This window comes from Mustela lutreola, chromosome 14, assembly GCF_030435805.1.
Source record: "Mustela lutreola isolate mMusLut2 chromosome 14, mMusLut2.pri, whole genome shotgun sequence".
In the NCBI taxonomy this organism is placed as follows: Eukaryota; Metazoa; Chordata; class Mammalia; order Carnivora; family Mustelidae; genus Mustela; species Mustela lutreola.
The window spans coordinates 10683046-10703489 of NC_081303.1; the positions used below are offsets into that span (position 1 = coordinate 10683046).

The 20444-nt window shown below is 43.8% G+C and overlaps 1 protein-coding gene across 2 annotated transcripts in view; it reads right to left on the reverse strand.

Annotated features, from left to right (window-relative positions):
• The window catches only part of SMYD3 (SET and MYND domain containing 3), a 778929-nt gene that overhangs the window by 51719 nt on the left and 706766 nt on the right, over positions 1 to 20444 (reverse strand). Inside the window, exon 12 of one of the 2 annotated variants that reach the window (XM_059144971.1) lies at positions 14072 to 14554. The exons of the other annotated variant lie outside the window; for it this stretch is intronic. Within the exon in view, the coding sequence (XP_059000954.1) occupies positions 14453 to 14554 (102 nt within the window). The 3' untranslated portion in view covers positions 14072 to 14452. Of the gene's footprint in view, positions 1 to 14071; positions 14555 to 20444 lie in introns of those variants that run through there. 2 annotated transcript variants of the gene reach the window in all.

Genomic DNA, 20444 nt, shown 5'->3' on the forward strand with positions numbered 1-20444 from the left:
CTTAACCCAGAATTCTATTTTATTCTGTTCTGTTCCTTGCTCTAATTCCTACACATATTCTAAGGATATATGAGCAACCTCTTCCTGAGGTCATGCCCACATGGCGCCTGAGATCTGATTCTTTGGATCTGGAGGTAATAATGGGTAGTAGGGGTTTCTCATTTGAAAAAAAAAAAAAATAATTGTTTTGTTTTTTCCCTTTTGATTCTTAAATCTTTTATGTCTTACCCTTACCTTTTTACAGACTAGGACCTTGCATATGATGCTGAGAAAAGTCTTGATATTAAAGGCAAATTTCTTAAAAATTATAACATATTTGACATGTAACAATTGTGTAAATTTAAGCTATACAACAGGTTGCTTTGATAAATTCATATCTTGTAATATAATTGCCATTGTAGCATTTAGCCCTCTCATCATATCATGTAATTATCACTTACTTCTATTTTGTGGTGGGAATAATTAAGACGTAGTCTCTAAGCAAGTTTGATGATGATAATACTGTCTTCTATACTCATTATCCTGTGCCTTACACATTCAGGACTTATCTTCTACCAGAAAAGGCAAACTTCAAGTGTCACTTATTAAGCACAAATATTTTTGTAGGTATCCTTCACCTTTTAAAAAGTTTCCTTATTCTTAGTTTGCTGGGTTTTCTTTTTAATCATGAAAAGATGTTGAATTTTATCAAATGCTTTTTCTGCACATACTTAGGTGTTCACATGGCAATCTCTCTCTAATGTGGGCTCATTCCTAGGTGTGTTTATATGTTGCTAACATTGGCTTAGCAACATACCGTGCATTCCTAACTCCCATTCGCAATTATTCCTTAGCAATCTTACACCTATATTCTTGAGTTAAAATGGTTTTGCACTTTTCCATTCTGTACTGTCAGATTTAGGTATTAAGGTAAAATGAATAAATTAGTTGGCAAGTATTCCTTATCATTCTGTTCCCTGGTGGGGGGGGAATGGTAAAGAATTGATTTTTTTTTTCTTCTTTCGCTGTTTTGATAGACTGTACTAGTGAAACAAAATCAGCTTGTCATTTTCTTTGTGGAAAGAGTATTAAAGAGTATAAATTCTGCATTGTTTTCCATTAATGGTTTTATCACTTTTCAGATTTTTAAAAAAATTTTCTAGTGTCAATTTTGGTGATAAATTATGTCTTTTTAAAGGAATTTGCTCTGGCATGAAGTCATTACTATTCTCTTACCATTTCTTTAATGCTAAGACATCTGGAGTGAGGTTCCCTTTCATTCCTGACACCAGATATGTGTATCTTCTTCTTCTTTTTTTTGCATTAATTTTGCCAGAGGTTTGTCAGTTTTATTGGTCATCAGAAAACTCACTTTGGTTTTATGGTTATTGCTGTTGATACACTCATTCTGAGCTTCCTCTTTTATTTCCCCAAGTTCTGCTCTGATGTTTGTCATTTCCTTGCTCGTACTTTTTTGTAGGGCACATTTGCTGAGCTGTTCCCAGCCTCTTGAGATGGGTGCTAATTTGAGATAGTGAATTTTTTATTTGTACAATACAAGGAACTTAGAACATTTCTAGCCTATACAATTATGACTGTGTCTGATTATTACTGATCCTACAATTTTTATCAGTTAGAATATGTTCATATTTCCATTTTAATTTCTTCTCTGATTCATGATTTGGTATCTCGTGATGATTGTTGATATTTCTATTTGTCTAACAATTCTGTTCATTTCTGCTTTATCTATACTTAGGTAATATTATTACAAGCCACAAATTTTAGAATTGTATCTTCTTGGTAGAATGAACTATTTACCGTGATTATATTTCTAATATCATTTGTCTTAAAGCATATGTATTACCATATATATATTTGTGTGTGTATGTAATATATAACCACATATATATGCACATATATATAATCTCACACACACACACACACACACACACACACATATATATATGATTTTATTTATTCATTTGATAGAGAGAGAGAGAGCACAAGCAGGGAGAGCAGCAGGCAGAGGGAGAGGGAGAAGGAGGTTCCCCACTGAGCAGAGAGCCTGAAGTGGGGCTTGATCCCAGGATTCTGGGATCATGACATGAACCAAAGGCAGATGCTTAGTTGACTGAGCCATCCAGGCACCCCACATATTATATTATATTATTACATTATTAGCAGCCACACCAGCTTTCTGTTGGTTAGAATCTGCATATTATGCTTTTTCTTTTACTTTAAACATTCTGTATCCTTATGTTTTAGATGTATCTTATTAACAGCATACAGTTGGGGTTTTTAAAATCCAGTCTGATACTATTTTACTGGAAGCATCTTCTCTGTTTATACTTTCCTCTTTTTTCAGGATTTATTTATTTATTTGAGAGAGAGATTGATCACAAGCATGAGTAGGCAGAGAGGTGAGGAGAGGGAGAATCAGTAGACTCCCCTCTGCGCACAGAGCTGGACCCAAGGTTCAACCTCATGACTCTGAGATCACGACCTGAGGTGAAATCAAGTCAGGCACTTAACCAACCGAGTCACCTGAGGCACCCCTATATTTACTTTTCTTAATAAAATGAATTTAGTGTAATTACGGATATATTTTTATTTAAATCCAATATTTTATTTTGTGTTTAAAAATTCCCTTTCTCATTTTTTTTAAGTTTTGCTCCCTGCTCCTCCCTTTTCCCTCCTTGCCCTATTTTTTTTTTTTTTTTTTTTTGATGAGGAGACAGTGGAGGATTTTTAAAATCATTCCCCTGGCGCCTGGGTGGCTCAGTGGGTTAAGCCTCTGCCTTTGGCTTGGGTCATGATCTCAGGGTCCTGGGATCGAGTCCCCCAATGGGCTCTCTGCTTGGTGGAGAGCCTGCTTCCTCCTCTCTCTCTCTGCCTGCTTCTCTGCCTACTTGTGATGTCTCTCTGTCAAATTTTTTAAAAAAAAGTTTTAAAACAATCATTCCCCTTTTCTCTTCTAAGTTATACACTCAGACTCTCTTTTAGCAGCTATCCCAGAAATTAAAACATGCATAATTAAATGATCAAAATCTAAAAATCAAAATCTTTACCCTCAATTTGGACAATATGAGGACCTCAGAACATCTTACCTTTATTTATTCCTTCCTTACATACTGTTATCATGACCTAATTTATGTTTTATCTTTAACCTTAGTAGATGTATTATTAAGGTTTTATAAAGATAAACTTCATGTATACTTGTCCAAATATTCAACACTTTCTTTCCCATTTCTTCTTGCAGCTATAACCTTCCATTTATGATTACTTTCCTTCTGTAGGATGAATCTTCTTTAGCATTTTTTCAGTCAGGCCTCTTAATAAGAAGACCTCTTGCTTTTTGTTTTTAAATGTCTTCACTTCACCCTCATTATTCAAAGATTCCTTTTCAGGTTATAACAAATTAGCTAACAGCTACCTTCCTTCATCAACTGAAAACACCATTCCATTGTATCTGATTTCTAGTGGTGCTGAGGAAAAGTCACCTGTATTTCTAACTCACATTCTTTTGAAGGTAATTTGCCCTTTTACTCTGGTTGCTTTTAAGATTTTCTCTTTTCCTGTAGTTTTGTTTAAATTCACAGTGTTCTATCTGTTGTGAATTTCTCTTTATTCTCTTTATTCAATTCTTTATTCAATTCTCTTTATTAAATCTGTGGATTAGTGCTTTTATTGGTTTTGGAAATTTTCAACCATTGTTTGCTTAGATCCAGTCTCTGCATACTCTCTCTCCTAAACTATGGGTCTTAGATGAAATGGAAAGTAGACCTTCCTACTGTTTCTTCCTTGTTGCTTAACTTATTTACTTCTGTATTTTTCTCTGTGTTGTATTATGGATAATTTCTTCTGACCCATCTTCCAATCCACTAACTCTCTCTTCTTGATGACAAGGCTGCTGTAAAAGATGTCTACAGCAGCTTTCATTTCAATTACTGTATTTTTCATCTCTAGCATCACTATGATTCCTGTCAGATATGTCACTTTTAATAATTCCTTATTTTTTGTAGTTTAAAAAGTCTATTATTTGTAATTTATTAAAATAGTGAACTTAACAGTTTTAAAATATGGATATGGCATTTCCAGTACTCAGAATGTGAGTAAGTGTATTGCTGTTGCTTATTGTTTTTCTAGAACTCATGTTGTTTTTGTTCTTGAGTTCCTGATTACCATTGGCTGGTCATTCACTGACCTTCAAAAAGGACTTGTGGGCTTTCCTAGAGACCTAAGATGAATATCTCCTTCTCCAGTGAGCTTTTTTCATTTGTTTCTGCCATAGATTTATAGGAACTACCAGCTGAGAACCACCTCAAGTCAGTTTGCAACTAGATGTTCCTTAGTCAGCCTAGGCTTCAACTACCTGGATTGCAAATCCATATAAAGGCTGGTCTTACATACAAATCAGAACCACCATGTAATATCACCTCACACCTGTCAGAATGGCTAAAATTAGCTCAGAAAACAACAGTGTTGGCGAGGATGCAGAGAAAAGGGAACCATCTTACTTTGTTGGTGGGAATGCAAGCTGGTGCAGCCACTCTGGAAAACAGTATGGAGATTCCTTAAAAAGTTGAAAATAGAGCTACCCCACGACCCAGCAATTGCACTACCTTATTTACCCCAAAGATACAAATGTGGTGATCTAAAGGGGCATGTGCACCTGAATGTTTATAGCAGCAATGTCCACAATAGCCAAACTATGGAAAGAGCCCAGATGTCCACTGACAGATGAATGGATAAAGAAGATGCGTTGCATATAGACAAGGGACTGTTACTCAGCCATCAAAAATAATTGAAATAGTGCTATTTGCATGATAGGATTGAACTAGAGGGTATTATGCTAAGTGAAATAAGTCAGAGAAAGATAAATGACATGTGATTTTACTCATATGTGGAATTTAAGAAACAAAACAGATGAATATAGGGGAAGTAAAGGAAAAATAAAATAAGATAAAAACAGAGGGTGAGGCAAGCCATAAGAGCCTCTTACCAATAGGGAACAAATGGTTGCTGGAGGGGAGGTAAGTACAGGAAGGGGGTATTTGGGTAATGGGTATGAAGGAGGGCACTTGCTGTAATGAGCACAGGTGTTATACGCAACTGACCAATTACTGAACTCTACCTCTGAAACTAAAATACACTATATGTTAACTAAATTGAATTTGAAGGAAAACAAAACTCCATGGGTGAAAAATAATGTAATAACATCATATACTGACAGATAGTGACTACTCTTACTGTGGTGAGCACAGTGTAATGTACAGTGTAGAATCACTGTGTTGTACACCCGAAAGTAATACAACATTGTCTGTTATCTATACTTCAACTAAAAAAAATTTAAAAAAGACTTGAGGGAAACATGCCAGACTGCAAATAGGGTAGATCTCTGCACATATGAAGGAAATGTAATTTTTACTTTCTGCTTTGTGATAGTATTTTTCCAGTTTTCTCTAAGGAGTATGTTTTTGTTTTCAGGAGAAGAGGGTTTTAGTTGTTTTATCTAATTTAGTGGTGATAAACACTTCTAAGTGTTGTTTGTTTGGGAAACTCTTCATCTCTCTTTAACTCTGAACAATAAACTTGCCAGGCAATCTGGGTTGTAGGTTTTTTTACTTTCAGTACTTTGAATATATCATGCCACTCTCTTCTGGCCTGCCAAATTTCTGCTGAAAAATCAGTGTATAGCCTTATGTGGCGTCCCATGTATGTAAGTAGTTACTTCTCTCTTGCTCCTCTTAAAATTCTCTTTTTATATTTCATCTTTGACATTTTGATTATTACTTACATAATATATATATTATGATTATTATATATCTTGATGAGGACTTCCTTGAGTTCATCTTGTTTGGAACTTTTTGTTTCCTGAACCTGGATGCCTGCTTCCTTCCCCAGGTTCAGGGTATTTTCAGCTATTATTTCTTAAATTCTGTTTTACACCCCTTTCATTCTCTCTTCTTCTTCTGGAGCCCTTATAATGTGAATGTTGGTATGTTTGATATTGACCATCTCAACAGATGCAGAAAAACTGTTTGAAAAACTCTCAACCAAGTGGGTTTAGAGGGAATAACCTCAACATAAAAAGACCACATATGATTAACATGCAGCTAACATATTCAATGGTGAAAAACTGGGAGCTTTTCCTCTAAGATCAGGAACAAGACGAGGAGGTCTACTCTTACGACTTTTATTCAACATAGTATTGGAAGTCATAGCCACAGCAATCAGACAACAAAAAGACAAAAAAGCATGCAAAATGGTAAGAAAGAAGTAAAACTGTCACTATTTACAAACATGATACTATATATAGAAAACCTTAAAGATTCCAACAAAAAACTATTAGAATAAATGAGTTCAGTAAAGTTGCAGATTACAAAATTAATATACAGAAATCTGCTGTGTCTTTATACATTAATAAAAAAGTAGCAGAGACATTAAGAAAAAATCCACTTATAATTGTACTCCAAATAATATCTAGTAATAAACTTAACCAAGGAGGTAAAAGACCTGTACTCTGAAAACTAAAAACACTGATGAAAGCAGTTGAAGACAACACAAATGGAGAGATATACCATGTGCATGTATTGGAATTAATATTGTTAAAATGTCCATACTACCCAAAGCAATCTACACATTCAATGAAATCCCTATCAAAACACCAATAGTGTTGGGGCACCTGGATGGCTCAGTGGGTTAAAGCCTCTGCCTTCGGCTCAGGTCATGATCCCAAGGTCCTGGGATTAAGCCCCATGTTTCGCTCTTTGCTCAGTGACAGCCTGCTTCCCCCTCTCTCTCTGCCTGCCTCTCTGCCTCCTTGTGATCTCTGTTTGTTAAATAAATAAGTAAATTCTTAAAAAACAACACCAATAGTGTCTTCACAGAACTAGAACAAATAATCCTAAAATTCATATGGAACCACAGAATACCCTAAATAGCCAAAGCAAACTTGAGAAAGAACAACAAACCCGGAGGACTCATAATCCCAGATTTCAAGATATACTACAAATCCATAGTAATCAAAACAATATGGTACAGCCACAGACACAGATATGTAGATTAATGGAACATAATAGAGAGACCAGAAAGGATACTTCTATGGTCAGTTAATATACCACAAAGGAGGAAAAATATACAAGAGGAAAAGACAGTCTCTTCAATAAATGGTTCTGGAAAACTGGACAGTACATGTGAAGAATGAAACTGGACCGCCTTTTAATACCACACACAAAAATAAGCTCAAAATGGACTGAAGTCCATTTTATACCAAACTAAAAAGCTTTGTACAATAAAGGAAATGATTAATAAGACAAAAAAGGAATCTAATGAATAGAAGATGTTTGCAAATGACATATCTGGTAAGGGGTTAACATCCAAACTATATAAAGAATTTATACAACTCAACACCTAACACATAAATAATCTGATCAAAAATAAGCAGAAGACTTGAAACATTTTTTTCCAGAAGACATACAGATGGCCAAGAGAAACATGAAAAGACACTCAACTTCACTCATCATTGGGGAAATGCAAATCAAAGTCATAATGAGATGTTACCTCAAAACTGTCAGAATGGCTATTACCTGGGGGCGCCTGGGTGGCTCAGTGGGTTAAGCCTCTGACCTTGGCTCAGTCATGATCTCAGGGTCGGATCAAACCCCACATCGGGTTCTCTGCTCTGTGGGGAGCCTGCTTCCCCCTTTCTCTCTGCCTGCCTCCCTGCCTACTTGTGATCTCTCTCTCTGTGTCAAATAAATAAATCAAATCTTAAAAAAAAAAAAAAAGAACGGCTATTAACAAAAAGGCAAGAAATAATAAGATAATGATATGAAGATATGGTAAGAGGGAACCCCTGTACACTACTGACGGGAAGTAAATTGGTACTGATGGAAAATAACTGCTGGATAATTACCCAAAGAAAATGAACACAACACTTCAAAAAGATACATGCACCCCCATGTTTACTGCAACATTGTTTACAATAGCCCAGATATGGAAGCAAAGTAAGTATTCAGGGATAGATGAATGGATAGAGATGCGATATATATATATAATGAAATAGTACTCCGTCTTGAAAAAGAATAAGCTTTTGCCATTTGCTATAACATAGATGGACCTAGAGGGTATTATTATAAGTGAAATAATTCAGACAAAAGACCCCAAATACCATATAATTTCACTTATATGTGGAATCTAAAACACAAATGAATAAAAAGCAGAAATGCCCATAAATACAGGCAATAAATGGGTCGCGATCAGAGAGGAGGCAGATGAGGAGATGGGCAAAATGGTGAAGAGGGGGTGGGGATGCAGGCTTCCAGTGACGGAATGAAGGTGGCTCAGGAATGGAAGGTCTGGCATAATATAGTCAGTGGTATTGTTATTATAGCATATGGTGACAGATGGTAGCTACAGTTGTGGTGAGCAGAGCAGCTGTATAGAATTGTTGAATCACGAGGTGTACATCTAAAATTAATGTAATATTGTGTGTCAACTATATATATATATTTAACGATTTTATTTATTCATTTGACAGACAGAGATCACAAGTAGGATGAGCAGGCAGAGAGAGAGGAGGAAGCCGGCCCTCCATGGAGCAGAGAGCCCGATGCGGGGCTCGATCCCAGGACCCTGGGATCATGACCTGAGCCAAAGGCAGAGGCTTTAACCCACTGAGCCACTCAGGCACCCTGCAACTATATTTCAATAAAAAACATAATAAACATATTTTTTAAAAGATGATTAGAGAATGAAATTCATCTACTAGGTCCTAGGAAAGTACTTGTGGGAAGCACAATTGGGATGCTTACTGTCTTTATTCTACAGTTACTTTTAATATGCTAGGTTGGCATTTATCTTTAAATGGAGCTATAAATACTTTTCTCTCACAATCACAGCTAATGATGCATTTGTGCAATTTTTGCTTCCTATTCCTGTGCCCTTGAGATCTTCTAGTTTATATGTCTTCGTTTCTAAAGGAGACAGGATTCCTCCAGGGAACACAACAATGGCTCCATCGTTGTGAAAACTGACATGACCTTACAGCCATTTGGGACTCATCATGCCTCTGAATCAACAGGCAAAGCAGCGCGCTACTGTTCTTGTTGGAAAGACTGAATCCCAGGATCCAACTGCTGTCATATAGTGGGTAAGGAGGACCACGTCTCAGCCAGGGGCTGCTTTAACATGGAAATTAGTTTAAGGGAACATTAAGGCAACCCCAAAATGCAAGACCACGAAGGACCCAGACGGCTCAGGAACAGTACACTGAATCACCCGCCAGGTAAAGAGCCTCGAGTAGGCAAGGTGCTGGCTGAAGATAGGGAGATCATAGGATGGGCAGCAGAAAAACGGTTTTTTAAAATATCCACTCAATTCAGGAGCAGCTAAGAATTAAGGGCCATCCAGTGCTCATCACATCACGTGACGTTATACATAACTAAGGAATCACAGAACATGACATCAAAAACTAATGATATGTTGGCTAATTGAATTTAAATAAATAATAGTAATTAAAAAGAGCCAAGGACCAGCTGGGAAGGTTGGTGATGCTACTGTAACTTTCCAATAGGACCCTGGTTTACCCTGGAGTAGATTTCTTACAGAGTGTTTTTGGAAAACGCTCTTCAAAGAAACTCAGGGCAAAATATTAAAGCAAAGTCAAAAAATGAGTGGCAAACTGAGAGACTAAATTTTACAGAAAATTAGGAAAATCTTCCTAATCTAGAGACAACTAAAGATAAGGAAAAAAAAAAAAGACCAAAGAATCGGATAGAAAGATGATAAGAGACCTGTAGGGTTCATCTAAAGAAATTAGACAAAAAGGTTTTAAATGTTTGAAGACATCGAACTTCACCAATAAGGAAATTAAAAGTACAATGAGATATGCATCAGCTTGGCAAAAAATTCAAAAGCAGAAAAACCCACCTTAGTGGCAAGACTGAGGGGAAGCAGGCATTGTTACATAACCCCTCCCAAGGTAAACTGACAGTACCTAATAAAATGGCATATGCGCTTACCCTTGGATCAGTCATTCCACTTCTGGGAAATTACCCTAACGAGTCATCTCCACCAACACACACAAAAAAACCCCCATATGCACAAGGTTATTCATTGTGGTGTTATTAGTAATTGGAAAATGTATGTTAATATATATTGTGTATTTATATTGATTTTTACATACCAACATAAAGCAGTAAGAGGGGAAAACCTTAAAGTTGGATAGAAAAAATCTAATTGGGTATCAAACTGATGACATAACCACAATGAAAAGAATAATTAAACTTTTAAACTTTCAAACATAGTGTTGTGACAATACATTTTTGCTAAGGGCATAAAATCTTAGAAAAAAAAGTAAAAGATTTTACTCCATCGGTCTGCTGTTGGTAGTGGTTGTGGTTTAATAATTTCCAGCCTATTTTGTGTTTATGAGAGAGGTACCAATACGAAGGCGGGAAATGAGGAACCACCCCAGGTGCTGGATTTTAACCGACAGGTTCAGTGTGAATTCATGATTTTTTTTTTTAAGACTTTTCATTTATTTATTTATTTAACAGAAAGCTATCACAAGTAGGCAGAGAGGCAGGCAGAGAGAGGAGGAAGCAGGCTCCAATGCGGGCCTTGATCCCAGGACCCTGGGATCATGACCTGAGTCAAAGGCAGAGGCTTTAACCCACTGAGCCACCCACGTGCCCCAAACTCATGATTTTTTAAAAGGTCTAGAAAAGAGCGTCACTGCGTAGCAACAAGCAAACACAGTGTGGGGATCAGGGTTCCTGGATACCATTCCTCACCAAACAAGACCAGGGCTTCGTAAAGAATGGCTAATTACCAGTCCAGAGTGGGAAAGTATAATGTGAGCCCTAAACATTTCACTGTACCTCAGAGTAGAAAAGTGTTTCCAAAATGATAGGAACACACAAGACATTTAACCTGAAGAAAATCCCAATAGCCAAAGCTGATAGGACTTGAGTGTCACATAGAAGAATTATGGTTACGGACTCAACTGTATTTCAATTAGAGAGAAAGAAAGAAACAGGAGGACGGAGGCCCAGGCTAAGTCTCTGAGGACTGATAAGATCGAGAGAGAGACGGAGAAGAAAAGGGATTAGGTCAGTTCGAACAAACGAGGGCCTGTCCAACAAGAGGACACGATTCAGGAGACTGAAGCCGGGTGGGGGCCACGTACTGGTCCAGCTAGAGTGGCAGATGCATGGGGGTACCAAGAAGTCTAAGATTCAGTGATTTGGGACCACAGATGCCAGTCTGAAGACTGAACTTTGAGCCTAGTGGCAATCGGGAACCACTGCCAGCTTTAGAGCGGAGGGGCTCTAAGAGTTGAGGAAGTGGGCATTTCTGGAAGGTGCCTCTGGCAGCTCTGATGGAGAACAGAGAAAGGAGGGGTGAGACAGATAAGGAGGTCTTTGCAGGGGTGAGGGATGAGGTGCTGGGACCCGTGAGGAGCCCGGGAAGAGATCAGGAATGAAAATGGCCTTCAGAGGATGCATGGACAGACCTTTGTCAGAGGAGAGAGCCAGTGCCTCAGTTTCTGTGCTGAAGACTGGTGGGGGTGACGGTGGTGCGGAGCTGAGTGCGCGGGCAGAGAACCGGTCTCTGATGTTCAGAATCGGCGTGGACCAGGTGGACTGCGAGACCACAGCATTCTGACGCATCCAAAGCTTGAAAGGTTAAGGGACGGTCCCACACTGGGAGTGAGGGGTTGGGGGAAGGGGGGTGTTGCTGGCCCTTCTCCACCAGGCCCATCTCTTACAGACCTTACGTAAAAGGAGGGCTCCGGTGCGTTCCTGAAGCTTCTGCTGAGGACTGCTCCTGAGATGATTTTATGATGCTCCAAAGATAACGCCCAGAACCTTCTCCCTGGGGCATCCCCATGGGCTCCTTGGACTGAGTGTACCGTCATTTCCTGACGGGGCCAGAGGAGAATTCTCAAGACCCGACTCCGGAGTGGGCCCCCACGAAGGCCTTTCCCTGTTATCCCTGCGGTGAAGCTGCAAAGCCAGGGGGGCCCTCTGTGGTCCATGGCCCTGTGGCGTCGTGTCGCGCTGGCCGCCCTCTGCTGCCCAGCATCCTGGCCTGGCTGGACGGAGCCGGCCTTCCTCCGTGCACACTTGGCATCCACACCGCCGGCCTATAAATCATGCCCGGTGTGCTCATTTTCAGTTTAAATGTGTTCTCATCCCAGAGGAGCAACTAATGGCGTCAAGTTACTGATGTGCAAAAAGCCCACTGCTCCGGGGACGATGGATTAATGAAATCACGGTCATGGCGGCCGGGGTGACCATAAATCCTCCGCCACAGTGACAGAGACTTAACACTTCGCTCCCCGTCCCCTTCCCCCAAATTATTTTGTGGTACAGATGCGGGGTACACGGTTACCACTGCTTGAATGTCTGCTTCTATTAGAAGCCGACACAAGCCGAGCCCCTCCCTCCTGAGGGAACCTTCCCTCAGATGGCGGGAAGGGGGCCCAGAGGGGTTTAAAAGCCTCTCCCACTTTCTCTAGGAGGCGGACGGCAAATCGCTTTATCGAGGACCATCACCGACTGATAAATTTCACTCTGAAACCCGGCGAACACAGGGTTCCAGCGGCGAACCCCGCTCCTCTGGCCGGTGCGGGACCACCCACGCCTTCTGTTAGGGCTTTTCTTTTCCTCTGATGAATTTAAAATGACGAACCAGTGTAATTCCTGTAAGTGATTCTGAAAGGTGACAAGTCTACTTCTTGGTAGGTGAAGGACTCCGGGGAGCCCACTGATGGGCCACCGGGAGTTCAAGGGTCCCTGATCCTAAGAGCAAATTGTTTGGGTGGATATGGTTTTCCAGAAAGAAGGTCTATGAATGTTATCTGATTCACGGAATGTTCTGGAACACCAACACAGGACTGCTCTGTGGATTGCCTTGATGGTCACACTATCTTCCTCTCCACAGTCTCATGCCCTTGCAATAGGATGGCTGCGAGGAGGCTCTATCCAACCCCGGTTCTGGGCTGGCCTTGGGCTTGGCTTTGGCCCATGGGATACTGGCAAAGTCAAAGCCAGCAGACACAGGAAGTACTTGCCTGCTGAGGCTCGCCTGCTTCCTCTTCCTGGCACCCTGCTGCCACATGAATGAGGCTGGGCAACCCAGTGAGCTTCACGACCCCATCACCCTCTTTTCCCCGGCTGACCCACAGGCAACCGCAGGCCATGAGCCACGCCTAGGCCAGCAGAAGCGGCTGACGGAGAGCCTGCGGAATGTACCCGGGAGCCGGACACCGTGCCCGTCTCCACGATCGAAGCGATCGCCAGGCGTTCAGCATGTCGACTCTGGCTTCTGGCAGTCAGACTTAGCTGCCAAGTGAGGCTGGTCCCTTCCAGCTCGAACAGGCGTCTGTGTATTACTCTGACAGTGGCCCGTGCCCAGCGTGGCCTCGGCGCTCCTTCTGTGAGGGCGGGGCGGATCCTGGGGACTGGGGAACAGGACGCCACACCTAGTAAGTACCTCCTTTCCTTGCTTGTAAAATAAGGCGGGGGTGGCTGGAGCCTCCCTCATTACCTAAGTATTGCCCGAACCCATCCACGTAGGAGGGACAAAACTGCTCACAGGGTCACAGAGCCATAGAAGAAATCACCCCCTTTACTCCCCCCAGAGGAAAAGTTTCCCCAAATTTGAATAGCACAGAAAGGTAGAAAAGCAGGTAGACAGGAAAAAGAAACAAAAACATCTGTTTTGAGCTGGGATCTAGGATAACGGAGCTTTGGGGCGCACGTCACATGGCCAAGCCACAGATATAAGGATGACGGAACAGACTCCAAGAAAAGAAAAAGCGTGACATGTACAAAATGGTACAAAACGCACAGAAGAGTTACACAAAGAGCCGTGAGACACTTGAGACTTTTTTTTTCTTTTCCATTAAGACGTCAGTGCTTTTCTAGTAACCCCTAAAATGACTTCTTTCTAGGATGCGGAACACCACGTTTGTATCAGAGACGTATTTGGGAGTAAGTAAGGAATATGCGTGTCACTTACTATATTAAGTAAAGAAAACATCCGAAACTCTGCTTTCTTGACAAAACAGACAATAAGCTTTTGCTTGAGAAAACACTGATTTTTAATCCAATTATCCCCACAGATATCCAAAGAGAAAGTTACAGCTTGTACTGTCATGCTTTTAATAGAACTCTCTATCCTTCCCCTGGAGAATGTTGAGCTCTTCAACACTGAAGTCACCAGTGAGGAAGCCACGGTTACCAGATGGCATTTTCAACCACATTTTTTCTATTTATTGTAATTGTGCTTCTCTACAGCTAACGCTTCTTGTGATTTGCACAATGTATGTCTTCCTTTGTTTTTCACATGAACAGAGAACTGCACTGCCAGGAGGGAGGCTCACACGGCGGCGTGGGGTGTGTGAGCTCTGCGAGGCGTCCGGTACGGGCAGAAGCTGCCCTTCCCTCTGCCAGAGCCCTTAGGATGCTCTTATGTTGGCGTCACATTCTTCTAAAAGCAGGATCAAATCTTCAATCAGGCTGTGCTCTCTGCCGTGGGTCACTCTCATAATATCAAAAGCCTAAAGGGGGAAGAAAGAAGATAGATTATGTCAGAGGAGGCAGTGAGTTAGGTTTTAATAGGATGCCTGGAGGCCTGCCAAGGGGGCGTCAGGGGCGGCTATGGGGGAGGGGTGGTGGTTGAGACCCCTCTTGGCAACAGTCCAAAATGGAGCCACAAGAAGCTAGCTCAAACCAGACAGGCCCAAGACAAAGAAGGCTGGAAACCCTGACCAAGTAAGGGAGGAAAGTCAAGAAAGGCTGCTCCCAAGAAATCCTCTCCTGGAGGTAAGAAGTGTCGTAAGATAGAGACCCACACCCCAGTGCAAGCAGCTCTCCCTGGAGCTCACCTGCTCTAGTCTCAGGAGTCTACACTCGCTTTCGTAAACTTACCTACTACTTGCACCACTCAACCGCTGGGTCTGGTCTGTCCTTGAATTCTTTCTCGCAATGAGACCAAGAGCTTTTGGCCACACGCTGGGGATGGGCTGGGTGGAGGCCTCCGGTTCGGGGCGGTGGGGGGCTCCCCGGTCCACCCGGCAACATCTTGATGGGCCTCTTGCCTGCTCATCTGGATCCCGTGATCCTAGTGGGGTGAACCGTGCAGTCCACAGCGAGAGCAGCACTGTGCTTCCCCAAGCCACACAGTAAGGGACAGGGCGAATTTTTCACGGGGTGTCTGGAGAACGTGCTTAAGACCTGAGTCCCGTGGGGGTGTGGTTTCCAACAAGGATCTTCAGGGGTTGTCGGTGAAGAGGTTCAGTGGGGAGTTAGGTTTGAGAAGAGCTACTAAAAACGATTAATATCAAAGATGAAACACCACATTGCCACCACTTCAAGATCTCGTTTTTGTGTGAAGCATTTAGCGCTCCTCTTCCTGCGCTGGGATGGCGAGCTGCGTGTTTCTGTGTCTTCTTCTCATGTCCCACGACATGAAGCAAAAGCATTCGGACAACTGCTTCCTTCACTTGCCACATTCCGTTGTCTGTCACAAAGTCCTCTCAGTCCTGCCTCCTTAACATTCCTGAAATCTGGGTGGGCCTGCGACCACTTCAATAACCAGAGGACAGTGTAAGGAGCGTGACTGACTTCCAAGACGAGGCTAGGAAGGTCTTGCTTACGATCATGTTTGCTCCCGGAGCTGTGAGTTTTCGTGCTGAGAAGCCCCAGCCGCGGAGAGGCCAGTCGCAGGGCTCTGGCCGATGGCCCCCATGGAGTGCATCTTCCCCATCATCCTGGCCTCCACACCACACATACGCATAAAGACGCGTCCAGGGGCCCCTGGCCGGCTCAGTCAGAAGAGCACGCGATCCTTGGTCTCAGGGTCATGAGTGTGAGCCCCATGCTGGGTGCAGAGATGACTTAAAACACACACACACACACACACACACACACACGGCGTCCGAAATGACTCCAGCCGCTAGCAGGAAGGTAGCCAAATTCCAGTTTTTCCAGCTGAAACCCAAGACATTGCGGGAAAGAGGCAAGAGATTCCTATGGTGATGTAGGAATTCCTAGCCCAAAGGATCTGCGGGTCTCATAAAGCAGCGGTTGTTCTACTCTGGTAAGTTTGGGGATGGCTTGTTACAGGGCGATGGTACTTTTCCAGTCAGTAAATTAGAAACAAACAGTATCACCCGCACTGCCCACTAGGGGGCGAGCAGGAAGGGAGCACTGAGCGCCCCCCCCCCCCCCCCCCCCCCCCCCCCCCCCCGTCTCAACTTGGATGTGCAAAGACAAGGCTTGGTGGTCGTTAAGGACCCACCCAGAGAAGTTGCTGGCAGGCTGGCTCTTGGCCTTGGGTGTGCAGTACTATCAACCAGGGAGCCTCGAAAGAGACCCCAATGCCCAGACCTCACCCGTGTGATTCACAAAATGTGCTCTTGAGGCTGAGAAGGACTGACACCGTAGCTCTCAACAAACAAGAGCCACTTTCTATTATTCAATGTTAATTTACAGCCAGCATAATTACCACTTTAATGGTCATGTACAATTAATCCCATCATGTTTACAGACGCTCATTCATTCACTAAGCTACTCTCAGAAATGTAGATCACTTCCGATTTTTAACAACAACAACAAAAAATGACATACTGTAGCTCTTCCAATTTATAATATATTTTGCCTTTGCAGAATATTTGCTTAAGCTCAATTCCTAGGGACTCCTGGGTAGGAAGAGCTTTGCAGCCAGAGACGGCGGAGCTGGAAAGCCACATGGTCACATCTCAGAGCCCTGCATTCTGCAGGGAGGAAACCCAGGGCAGCTAAGTGGTCAGACCCAGGACTGCTTCCCTTGCCTTCTCCTGCCTCTTTAAAAAAGTCCTCTGTAGGCTGGACGGAAGGCAAACAGGCAGGCAGAGGGTCTGGCTGTAGCTGCTGAGAGAGAGAGAAGAGAGAAAGGGAGAGGAAGCTGGGCCAGCTCAGGCTCTGCTCTCCACCTAGCAGAGAGCAGCAGCGTGCATGGAGTCCAGATGTGACCTGCAGACAGGCAGGCCCAAACCCCGGGGACATCCCAGCTGGCAAACCCTGAAGGTTCGGATGAACTTGAGTGGGTCAGTCCCGTGGGTGTACGGTGTCGGCAAGGACATCCGAGGCAGGGGGGTGGGGGGGGCGTGGTTCGCCACCCTGCAGGCAGCCCGCTCCATGAGGTCCCTCGGGACAGGAGATCAAAAACAAACGTTGGATCCAGTCTGGGAACAAATGGGCCCTGTTTCATGGCCTCCTGCCTCCCACCTGGGGCGCGACTCTGGGTGCTCAGAGGGTCTAGACACCTGATGGTCTGAGGCGCAGAGCTGTTTGAAAGCAGATGGCTGGAGATCAGAGAGCTGCTTTGAGTCCTTCGTGGGAAATCCTCCTACTTGAAAGCTCGCTTGGATGTTCTCTTCCCTTCTACTCAGCAGAGGGCCCAACGTCTCTGGGATCCGGCGGAGGAAGATGAATGGGCTGGAAGCGCAGCCTACAAACGTCTTTGCATAAAGGAAAATAACCCTCCACCGGGCCTCACACACAGGAAGTCTGGAAACAGGTCAGGCCTGACCTGGGAGAGCTCGCCTCCATCCTGTCCGCCTTGGGGACCCCCTTGCTGGATCGTGGGCTGGTCCTGTTGCCCAGGACCGCCGCCCCCCACACCAGCTTCCCGGGCGCTCCTGGCCATATTTCTCCAGGTTCCTTCCCTCACGGATGTTCTGTACATTTGACTCAGGCGTCAAATGACAAATGTCTTTGTCCTAGCGCTCTGTCGAGGGGAGGTTGCTTTGCACATGTTTAAACATAGTACAGTCTCCAATCTTCCTTCCTTCCGGCCTTTTTTTCCAGTTAGAAGTTTCACTTTCTTCTACTTTAGAAATCGGGTCTCCTCCTCAAGAGCTGAAGTAAATTGTGGCAGATCCAGAATTTTCCTGCTTGTCTTACAGCAAGACAGAGCCTGAGCCTCTGCAGGAGGCTTCTGGAATTACGGAGCCACAGGCAGGAAGGGGAAGTGCGCAGCGGTCTCCAGCCTCACTCCCACGCCTCCACACCTGCTCCCTTACAGAGGGGCCACAAGGGCTATGGTGTCCAAAGCCCTCACAGTGTGGTCTGAGAGGTTGGTGCGGGGTGAACGTGGACTCTTCAGGACTCAACCCAGGACTCCCCTAAACCTAGACGTGGCTTCTGAGACACCCAGAGGGATCGCAGGGTCCTCCTAGTCAAGATGCTTTGATGGTGCTCTGTGTTCTCTTTATTTGGTGGTGAATGCAGCCTTGGAAGCAACGGCTGGGGCAGGGGGTGACCCCTGAGCGTTAACGTACAAGATCCGAGACACTAAGATTAGTAGATTTTATCCACGGGGGGGCGAGAAGCAGAGAGGACCCAAAGGGTAGAGCTGGGCGAGAGGACCGACTTGAAGAAACTGAAAAAACACTGACATCATTCATCTAGAAGGTGAAACTAAATATAGATACAATTAACAAGCAGACTTGATCATTTTATAAGTGATGGATGGAGCAGAAGAGAACAGGAGAGAAACCAAAGAAAGAAGTAGGATTCGGTACTGTGCAAAGCCTGGCAGCAACCGTCTTCCACATGTGTGTGAGTGACGTGTCACTCCGGGGGGTGAAGAGACAGGAGGGGAGTGGAAACTCAGCCCTGCTGAGGGAGCACATGTGGTCCTCGTCTTGGGCGTCAAGCGGGCGGACAGGTGAGCTGGGGTACCAGTTCTCAGTGATGCAGGGCGAGAGCGCCCCGTGGCTGTAGGCATGGCTCTCCATGGGGGGCCGCAACCCTTCAGCTCAATGGGAAGAAGAAGAGGGCTTTTCCCTCCAAAATAAAGTTACAGTAAACCCCTGACCAAGCAGAGCAATGGTTTCCTGTAGCTCTGTGGCTCCCCTCGCTCAGACCCTCCTACCCCCCCTCCCCACATGTACACTCCAGAAAGGACAATCTGGGTTTCATCTCCTGCAGCAGTATGTAAAACAGATTAGAGAAACAGAAACTTGAAGCCGGCTCACACTGGGAAAAGCTTATCTCTTCCCATTATACTCTATTTTTTTCAATAGTAGCATTTAAAAAGAGCCTCCACATCATCTTCCGCCGAGGACACATCTGAAGCCTCCGAGGGGACCGCTACACGGGTACTGCCTCGAAATGTCAACCAGGAGACAGCAGCACTCCCTGTCTGCTGCGTGATCGCGTGGTTCATTCCGGGATAAAGACAGGGTCCCAGGACTGATGGCAGTCTTATCACATCTTTTTGAGTAATTTTAAAATTGTGGTCTTATATTAAATACATTAAATCAAATTATGAGTTAATGCTGCAAACAATAGCTTGCTTATTAATTTTTAATACAAATATATTAAGCTTATCAAGGATCTCATATACTCTCTACCCTGAGCCTGAGGGAATCCAATAAATGACTTCCCCAAGCATGATTTAAATATGGATATAAAATCAGAGGGAGAAGAAATGGATGCCTGATAAGAACCTCTGGAATCACACTACAAGAGGGAAAAAAGGCAAGTTTTCTTACTCTGCACGTCTCAGGTTGAAAGCTGAGCAGGGGAAGGGGAGGGGAATTGGTCTAAGGCATCCGAAGTAGGAAATGTAAGAAGCCGGACCTGCAACACATCCAGTAGTTCCAGAACAAGAGCTCTTTCCAATGGGCAGCAGAAGAGTCCAGCACCTTTGATGACACGCCTCAGCTCAGCAGCGCCCCTGCTGGCTTTTCTCTGATCTACACCTTCAATAACTAGGATCCACGGGAAGGACCCGTCTGCCCAACTCATCCCCACTCCACCAGAGGCGAGACTTACTGAAAACGTGGCTCCATTCATTCACTAAATATTGTCTAAGCAGCTCTACTGAGTAAGACTTGGCCTTCCCCGGGGAAGAGCTCTGGCACAAGAAGGAGAAAGAACTGGAGCAGGACAGTCTGTGATCAAGGGAGCTGTGAGGCACTGGGTGTCCAGGGGAGAAAAGCACCAGCACAGCCCAAGGGGACCTCCGGAGGGTTACAGAGGTGGTGAGCTCAGGACTGAGCCTCCCACTGGTAATAAAAGGACTGCTCTGTGTTGCCAGATTTAACTAATCAATCCAATGAGTATGTATCAAGCATCTGAGAGACCCTGAAGAAGTCATGTCACCTCCCTGTGCCTCAGTTTCCTTAATTAAATAAGGAAGAGACTGCACTAGATTAATTCTAGGGGCAAACCAAGTCCCGGAAAGAAGACAGTGGAGTGGATTTGGCTTTGTTCCAATTACCGTGTTACTGATTTCTAATTTAATTCTACGTGGTCAGAGCATTTACTCTGGGCCCCCGGAATCCTTTTATCCTCCCTGAGACTTATTTATGGCCCAGCATGTGGTCGTATATGGTCTGCAGGCACTCGAATGTATTCTGCTACTATTGGGTGGAGGGTTTTATAATTTTTTTTTTT